Source organism: Mandrillus leucophaeus, unplaced genomic scaffold (genome assembly GCF_000951045.1).
Source record: "Mandrillus leucophaeus isolate KB7577 unplaced genomic scaffold, Mleu.le_1.0 Scaffold22, whole genome shotgun sequence".
Taxonomy (NCBI): Eukaryota; Metazoa; Chordata; class Mammalia; order Primates; family Cercopithecidae; genus Mandrillus; species Mandrillus leucophaeus.
Genome location: NW_012102254.1, coordinates 1,195,671 through 1,205,335, shown reverse-complemented (window position 1 = coordinate 1,205,335; position 9,665 = coordinate 1,195,671). Strand labels below are relative to the sequence as shown.

The window sequence follows — 9,665 nt, the reverse complement described above, 5'->3', positions numbered from 1 at the left end:
AAAAAAAAAAAAAAAAAAAAGAGAATGTGCTTGGATTCTCAAAGGTGCAATAAAACAGTAAGAAATCAATTCAAATCACCCAAAGCCCTAGTTTCGCTCACTCACTAATTCAAAAAACGTGTGCACAGCTTTGCATCAGGCCCAGAATACTGACATGTATTAAATTACAGTCTAGGGCAAAGAGCTGCTTCAATCTGCAGTGTTGTGAAGAAAATTATTGGCACCAGTTTTTCTCCTTAACTGCACTGGCTAATCCAATGATCACCACAAAAAAAAAAAAAAAAATTACTCAAACCATTTCTTTGAAACAGTTCCATGAACTGCCAACCATCATGCCCCTCTAAGACATCTAGCACAGACCAGGAGGGCAGCTGAGCTCAGGGCCAGAGGACCCAATAGCACCAGAAGCCTCTCAGTGAGCCACACAGATGTCCCCTCCTCCCCGCCACCCACAGGCCCAAGCCTCCCTTTACCTAGTCAATAAGTACTTTCTTAGCTCAGGAAGCAACCCATCTTTCCCCTACTCTGTTTTATTAAAAAGTTTGTCATGAATTACTGTCTTGCTCAAAGCCAAGTCTATAGCTGAGCCCAGACATTCCTGCCCTTTCTTCTACTTTTAACCTGAGGACTCATTCTCTGATTTCCATAGACCTTTGATCTGGATGCTGTATTCAAGGCTCCAATCACTATTCTGTCTACCCCAGAAATGAGCAATCTCTTCTTGGTGGCCTGTAGTAGTTGCTGCCACCACTACCAGCACTACCACCCTCCCTGTACTCCCCACTCGCATACACCTGAAGTGAAAGGGTCAAATGCGATGGATGCTTTGGCCCTAACCTACCGGACCTTTCTGGCACATAAAAAAAATGTCACTTACAACATTGTCCTTTGCACTCTGCTCGGCTTCCTGTCACTCTCCTGGACCTCCCTCAGCCATCTGGCAGCTCTTTCTGTGTATGCTTTAGGTTTATCTCTGCCAGGCCCTTACGTGTTTGTTAACTATGGGGCTACTCTATAGACCCACTTTCTAATTTCAACTACATGTTCTCCCTGGTGAGTCTCACCCACTTTTCCAGTTTGGATATCCGTATTTGTCAAAGTGACCGCTATGTACCTCCAAGCTAGAACCCTTACCGCCCCTACCCCCTGCTTAATATGCCCAGTGGGTACTATGTATCTCCAACTGAACATCTCATAGCCACCTCCAACTAACATCTACAAAGTATTCATTATCTTCCCTGCCCAGATCTATTCTCCTGAGTTACCTCCCTCCCTCATTCAATGGCAACACCATTTACCCAAAGTGGAAATCCAGGAGTCTAGCTGAACAAGTAGGCAGTGGCCAGAGCATGGGAGGCAGTGCTTCTGTAGCAGGCCCCCTTTACTGTGTGCTTCCAACCACTAAATGTCAGTTAACATTCCCAAGCAACTTCCAAAAATTCTTCCAAACGTGTCCAAATGTCTATTAGTGGATGGAGGAGGCAATAATGCAACCCAGCTTGAAAGTTACTCATACAGAGTATTGTACAATGTAGTGTAAATTTGTTCCTACACATAATGGGAGCCCTTGGAGAGTTTTAAGCTAGGAAGTGACATGATCTTACATTTTATGATTATTCTCATTGTTCTATGAAGAATAAATTGAAGAACAAGAATGGAAGCAAGTACTGGTGGCCTAGACTATAGTGGTGGCAGTGGAGATGATGTAAGAGATTTTGAGAGGTGTGATGGTAGAAGCAACATGTTTTTTTTTTTTTTTTTTTTTTTTTGGGACGGAGTCTCACTCTGTCGCCCAGGCTGGAGTGCAGTGGCCGGATCTCAGCTCACTGCAAGCTCCGCCTCCTGGGTTCACTCCATTCTCCTGCCTTAGCCTCCCGAGTAGCTGGGACTACAGGCGCCTGCCACCTCGCCTGGCTAGTTTTTTGTATTTTTTAGTAGAGACGGGGTTTCACCATGTGTTAGCCAGGATGGTCTCGATCTCCCGACCTCGTGATCCGCCCGTCTCAGCCTCCCAAAGTGCTGGGATTACAGGCTTGAGCCACCGCGCCCAGCCAATGGCTTGTTAATGAACTGGCTGTGAGGAGCAAGGAGGCAGACACAAAGATGACTCCAAACCAGAAACAACTGGGTGGAGAGCAGCATCACTTTCTGAGACAGGGAAGTTTTTGACAGTTTTAGAAGTGGTGCCAATGAAGATCTGAGGCATTGTCAATAAATCCAAGTAAATGCTAAGTAGGCAGCTGAATATGTGGAAAAGGTTCCAAACAGAGGAAGGTATGGCCGAGAGACTTGGACTTATGTGTCAATGCAGCACACGGATTAAGACACAGGCTTCAGGACCAGCCCATCCAGGGTTGAATCTCAATTCTGTCCCTTTTTTTTTCTGAGACAGAGTCTCGCTCTGTCGCCCAGGCTGGAGTGCAGTGGCACGATCTCCACTCATTGCAAGCTCTGCCTCCCGGGTTCATGCCATTCTCCTGCCTCAGCCTCCTGAGTAGCTAGGACTTCAGGTGCACACCACTACACCCGGCTAATTTTTTGTATTTTTAGTAGAGATGGGGTTTCACTGTGTCAACCAGGATAGTCTCCTGACCTCGTGATCTGCCCGCCTCGGCCTCCCAGAGTGCTGGGATTACAAGCGTGAGCCACCGTGCCTGGCCTCACTTTTTTTTTGAGGCAGAGTCTTACTCTATCGCCCAGGCTGGAGTGCAGTGGCACGATCTCAGCTCACTGCAACCTCTGCCTCCTGGGTTCAGGCAATTCTGTGCCTTAGCCTCCCAGGTAGCTGGGATTATACTTGCCAACCACCACGCCTGGTTAATTTTTTGTTTTTGTATTTTTAGTAGAGATGGGGTTTCACCATCTTGGCCAGGCTGGTCTTTTAACTCCTGACCTCGTGATCCACCCGCCTCTGGCCTTCGAAAGTGCTGGGATTATAGGTGTGAGCCACCACGCCTGGCCACTTCTGCCACTTTTTAAGCATGGCTTTGGCCTTGTCACTTAATCTCTTTGCCTGAGTTTCCTCATCTGTAAAATAGAGATATTAGTACAAACTTCGTAAATTTAATGTGAAAATTGGAAGAATATGTTAAATATCAAGAACAGTAGTACTGGCAGATAGTACCAGTGATTATCATCTTCAGCAGCAGCAAGAATCATCTGGAGATGCTGGAAACCATGGCAATGGAAAGAAATCCCTTAGGGAGAAGAGGGCCAAGTACTGAACCCTAAGGAACATCAACATGTACGATTCAGAGACAGGAAAAGGCACCAGTAAGTTTCCTGGGAATAAAGAAGACTCAGATGGGTAGGAGGAAAATCAGGAATGTGTAATAACATGCAAGTCTAAAGAAAAAGAGTCTCGGCCGGGTATGGTGGCTCACGCCTGTAATCCCAGCACTTTGGGAGGCCGAGGCGGGTGGATCACGAGGTCAGGAGATTGAGACCATCCTGGTTAACACGGTGAAATCCCATCTCTACCAAAAATACAAAAAATTAGCTGGGCATGGTGGCGGGCGCCTGTAGTCGCAGCTACTCGGGAGGCTGAGGCAGGAGAATGGCGTGAACCCGGGAGGTGGAGCTTGCAGTGAGCCAAGACAGAGCCACTGCACTTCAGCCCGGAAGACAGAGCGAGACTCCGTCTCAAAGAAAAAAAAAAAAAAAGACTCAATAATGGGCTGCTGTGTTGTGTGTTGCTGTAGGATAAATACATACTTGCTGGTCTGAACTGGCTGTAGGGGGTTCACTGCTGACCTTGACAAGAACAGATTTAGTCATGAGTTGAAGGGAAAATTTTACAGCGTCTGGAGCCCAGGTTGTGTAGATAATGCTTTTTGAGAGTGCTGGGAATAAAGTAGAACAGAGAAATGGGGCAATAGATGGAGGTGGGTGTGAGGAAGTCAGATTTCACCATATATCTGGTTTTAAAGACAGGAGATATAAGAGCTTTTATAAAAGGTGTGGACCTGTGGTAGATGAAGGAACACATTTTGTCACCAGCACCCCTTAGGGTTCAACTTGACTGTCTTCCGCACATGCTGTAAAGTGGTCCAAGGGTGGAAGAGACTGTCTTACTCATCTCTATTCCCCAGTTCCTAGCACAGAGCCTGCATAGGAGGACAGAGGGATATCTGTGGTATATATAGACAAACTCATCTTTCCCTTGGCATTTTTCCCTGAGGATGGAAAATTGGGATTCTTCACAATTTTTCTATTTCTGGTAATAATAACTTCATGTAAATCACTCTAAGACTTTCCCAAAACAGACACAGCCTCTGAAGAACACTGGCCCACTAAAATGAACTCCAGAAAGGATCTTCTCCTGCTGGAAGACCCAGACATGGAAATTATAAACAGAGACCACTAAGTACCAAATGAGGCACTGACCTGCAATTGGACCATCAGGTCCAGGAGAGCTAGGGGAGGCCTAATGGGCTCCATCTCTGTAAACAAAAGCTGAGCACAGAGACCTATTACAAATCTACTGGCTGGTTTCTCCTATATGCAGTCAATTCTACACACATCTACTTGGTTCCTCCTGTTACCACGAATCTAGGAAATTCCTGATTTCCTATCACAGATTAGATCAAACTCAACTCTGCTTTGGGAAAACAACAACCCCACCCCCACCCCCAACACTAACTCCATTCCCACAGTTCCCTTCTCAAGTTGCCTTAGGCCATGTCCCTTCTGTCCATCCTTGGTTCTGTATTTATGTTGTTCCATTCTTTTGTTTATCTAAACTATAAACCACAGTTCAACAGTTCAAGGCAGGGTACAGTGGCTCATGCCTATAATCCCAGCACTCCGGGAGGCCAAGGCAGAGGATCACTTAAGGCCAGGAGTTCAAGAGCAGCCTGGGCAACATAGTGAGACCCTGTCTCTACAAATATATATACACACATATACATACACACACACGTATGTATATATACACACACGTGTATATATACACACACACACGTGTGTGTGTGTGTGTGTGTGTGTGTGTACATATGCCGAGTGTGGCAGTCTGCCTATAGTCCCAGCTACTTGGGAGGCTGAGGCGGGAGGATTTTATGAGCCCAGGAGTTTCAAGCTACAGTGAATTATGATCACTACCATACTCCTACCTGGGAAACAAAGCAACAAACTGTCTCAAAAATAAATAAACAAACTACAGTTCAAACCTCATTTTGTCCACAAAAACGCCTCTGTTGACTTTTTAACCTAGAATTTCTAAATTCCCAGTCTGTCTTTGTATGTCATAATTATTCTGCCTTATAAATAATTGAAAGGAAAAGAAATCATAAGTTCTTATTTTTGCAACTAGACTCTAAGTTGTACAAAGCAAAAAATCTTGTCTTGTTCTATTTCTGGGCCCAACAGCTAGATATTTAGCAGGTCTTTAACGATGCCACCTAGGATAATATGATGTTGCCTCTATGAAACCACCTGGTCAACCTTTGCTTAATCACTTACAGCCCATGTTTCCAAGTGCAGTTCCTTATCTAACTTGTTTGTGCCAGCTCCCACATACATATGTACTCCCAGGAGCCTATGACCACTGAGGCACAGAACCTTCATCAGTCCCGTAAGACCAGAGGCGCTATATCCCACTCTAACGGGACCAGATATTTCACCAATCGGTTCTCTTTTAGACAGGGTCTCACTCTGTTCTCTAGGCTGAAAAGCAGTGGCATGATCATAGTAGCATCAACCTCCCAGGCTCATGCAACCTTCGCATCTAAGCTGGGACCACAGGCGTGTGCCACCACACTAGACTATATTTTTTAATTTTTTGTAGAAATAGGGTCTTCCTATATTGCCCAGGCTGATCTCAAACTCCTAGGCTCAAGCATTCCTCCCACCTCAGCCTCCCAAACTGCTGGGATTATAGGCAACTGTCACTGCACCCAGCACTAATAGTTTTTTTGTGTGTTTGTTTTGAGACAAAGTCTTGCTCTGTTGCCCCAGGTTGGAGTGCAGTGGCACGATCTCAGGTCACTGCAACCTCTGCTTCCCGGGTTCAAGCAATTCTCCTGCTTCAGCCTCCCGTGTAGGATTACCTGGGATAACAGGTGTGTGCCACCACACCCAGCTAATTTTGGACTCTTAGTAGAGACAGGGTTATGTTGGCCAAGCTGATCTCAAACTCCTGTCCTCCGGTGATTCACCCACCTCGGCCTCCCAAAGTACATGCGTGAACCACCGTGCCTGGCCCATATATATATATATATACATTTTTTTTTTTTTGGACGAAGTTTTGCTCTTGTTGTCCAGGCTGGAGTGCAATGGTACAATCTTGGCTCACTGCAACCTCTGCCTCCTGGGTTCAAGTGATTCTCCTGCCTTAGCCTCCTGAGTAGCTGGGATTACAGGTGCCTGCCACCACGCCCAGCTAATTTTTGTATTTTTAGTAGAGATGGGGTTTCATCATATTGGCCAGGCTGGTATCGAACTGCTGACTTGCGATCCACCCGCCTCGGCCTCCCAAAGTGCTAGGATTACAGACGTGAGCCACCTTGCCCGGCTGCCCGTTTTCAAGTAACACAAAAACACTCTTGGGAGGTCCCACTGCATAGACGGCATATTCAAGCCTCCCAATGGTTATCACTTTTAACAGGCTCATTAAGAGATATTTTAGCTTTTCTAATTCACCCACACTGTGTGCCCAAAGATGAAAAAGAGAACGAACAATCTCACAGCCTCTCCAGTGATATTTGTAATCTATGTGATAAACTACAAGTGTTTCCCTAGAACCATTTACTTATGATACAAGGAAGCAGCACCTGGGACACACTCGAGGTATCCCATTCATCTACACCTATAACTTTACTCTTCCTGAGAAGAGATTACAAAGAAGTGTCCATGGTACTTAAACCCAAAATCTCTCCAAAACTCCAAAGCAATTCCTGGTCATCTCATTTACTTCCAGGTACCAGGATAAACCTTTTTTTCTGTTGCACAGCCTCAAGTGCTGTTTCTCCCCCTCTCCTCCCAAATACTAAATACTGTATCACTGTAAGAGTAACAGCAGTAAATAAGCCAGAGGTTGCCAGGCAAGCTCTTTGCGCACTGGGCCCTGAGGGACCAGGCTGCCTGCCCTACTGATAAGTCTTCACTTACTGAACAAGTAACCTGGAGCTGCTGCTGCTGCTGCTGTGGTGGTGGTGTCTGTTCCTGGGGAGTTTGCTGCTGCGGCTGCTGTTGGGGGTCCCATATATGGACAGTTTGAGCCGTATTCTGGTAAGTGCCTGCCACAGCCTGCACAGCCACTGGAATGTGGATGTTGCCATTCATGAACTGTGCTGGAAAGAGAGAGTTTGCAAGGGTCTGCACTACCTCTTCATGGGAGTTTTTCACTACAGATGTGGTGCCCACCATCTTCTCCTTGTCATCCTCCAGCTTAACAGCTGCCAGGGCCGTGGGTGAGCCACTGACGTGAACTGCGTTGTAGGCTTCCTGGGGAATGGCAATGTGGGTAATGCTCTGCTGCTGAGGGTCCCCCCGGGGCTGGGCAGAATAAACAGGGATGGTCCAGGTTTCTCCTGTAGGGCTAGTAATGGTCCCAGTGGCACTGTACAGGTGGGCACTGTCTACTGTCAGTAAGTCTGGCCTCAAAGACACATAACTCTGCTGCTGGCCCTGTGGAATGGCCAGCACGGTGGCCACCGGCTGCCCTGAGATGGCGTAGGACACAGTGATGGGCATGTCCACTTTGCGCTTCTTCACTGGCTGGAGGACACTGGCTGTGCCAACCCGCCGCTCCCCTTCCCGGGGTGAGCCCTGCTGGGATGGTGGTGGGGAAAGGGCACCCACGGTCTGGATTTGGATCTGCTGACCACCAGCAAGAGACTGGCCAGCCACCAGCTGAGCCTGGATTTGCTGATGTGGGATGTGCTCCTCCGGGATTTCTGCAGCCTGGATCTGCTGGGCCGCTTGCACGTGCTGCACCTGGATCTGAGCTGCTTGCAGCTGCGAGGGACTGGGACTCTGCAGAGACGGGGTCTGAATGGAGGGGGCTGCTGACTGTGGTGCCTGGCCTTGGATCTGCACCTGGACCTGGATGGGTTGCTCAGTAGGCTGGTGAACGGTGAGCTGTGGGGAGAGCTGCTGAGCCGAGACCTGTTGCGGAGACTGCTGTACCTGCACCTGGACCTGTAAGCAACAAGATTCATCAGTGAGTGAACCAGGCAGCACTGAAAATCCAGCATCCAAGGAAGGTAAAAAAAGAGATCCCAGACAGGTGCCCTGCACAATGTGAGAAAACACTGGCATACTCAAGGCTTCTGAGGACATAATACGTAAAACTAAATACAGAATTGTCCAGCAGCACATTACAATCACAGGGACATGTATCCACCCCAGAGTGCAAGCAAGACAATTAACTAGGGTCTAACAAGGAAGTATCAAAACTTTTTTTTTTTTTTTTTTAAAGATGGACTTTCTCTGTTGCCCAGGCAGGAATGCAGTGGCGCAATCTCAGCTCACTACAACCTCTGCCTGCCAGGTTCAAGCGATTCTCCTGCCTCAGCTTCCAAGAGTAGCTGGGATTACAGATATGCTGGAGTCTATTATCAAAACTTTGTTTTTTTTTTTTTTTTTTTTTCCCAGACGAACTCTCACTCTGTCGCCCAGGCAGGAATGCAGTGGTGTGATCTCAGCTCACTCACTGCAACCTCCACCTCCCAGGTTCAAGCAATTCTTGAAGCGTCAGCCTCCCAAGTATCTGGGAGTACAGACATGTACCACCACATCCAGCTAATTTTTGTACTTTTAGTAGAGATGAGGTTTCACCATGTTGGCCAGGCTAATCTTGAACTCCTGACCTCAACTGCTCCACCCACCTTGGCCTCCCAAAGTGCTAGCATTGCAGGCGTGAGCCAAAACAGCCAACATTTTTATTTTCTTTGAGACAGTGTTTTGCTCTTGTTGCCCAGGCTGGAGGGCGATGGCATGATCCTGGCTCACCACAACCTCAACCTCCCGGGTCAAGCAATTCTCCTGCCTCAGTCTCCTGAGTAGATAGGATTACAGGCATGCATCATCACGCCCAGCTAATTTTGTATTTTTAGTAGAGACGGGATTTCACCATGTTGGTCAGGCTGGTCTCGAACTCCTGACCTCAGGTGATCTGCCCGTCTTGGCCTCCAAAAGTGCTGGGATTACAGGCGTGAGCCACCACGGCGGGCATTTAAAAATTTTTTTTGAAACAGAGTTTCATTCTTGTTGCCCAGGCTGGAGTGCAATAATGCGATCTCAGCTCACCGCAACCTCCATCTCACAGATTCAAGCAATTCTTCTGCCTCGGCATCCTGAGTAGCTAGGATTACAGGTGCCCACCACCATGCCCAGCTAATTTTTCTATTTTTACTAGAGACGGGGTTTTGCCATTTAGCCAGGCTGGTCTCAAACTCCTGCCCTCAGACGATCTAACCGCCTTGGCCTCCCAAAGTGCTGGGATTACAGGCGTGAGCCACCACAAGGGGCCCTTTTTTCCTCTAAAGACAGGGTCTTGCTCTGTTGCCCAGGCTAGAGTACTGTGGTAAGATGATAGGCCACTTTAAACTTCAAACTCCTCAAGTGATTCTCCCACCTCAGCCTGCTAAATAGTAAATAGCTAGGACTACAGGTACACCACCACCACACCCAGCTAAATTTTTTTTTTTTTTTTTTTTTTTTTT

The 9,665-nt window shown here is 47.3% G+C and overlaps 1 protein-coding gene across 2 annotated transcripts in view; it reads right to left on the bottom strand.

Annotated features, from left to right (window-relative positions):
- Positions 1–9,665, bottom strand: part of QRICH1 (glutamine-rich 1) — a 92,749-nt gene that overhangs the window by 25,018 nt on the left and 58,066 nt on the right. For both annotated transcript variants that reach the window (XM_011980960.1, XM_011980957.1), the window contains exon 4: positions 7,108–8,139. In XM_011980960.1, the coding sequence (XP_011836350.1) occupies positions 7,108–8,139 (1,032 nt within the window). The remainder of the gene's footprint in view (positions 1–7,107; positions 8,140–9,665) is intronic.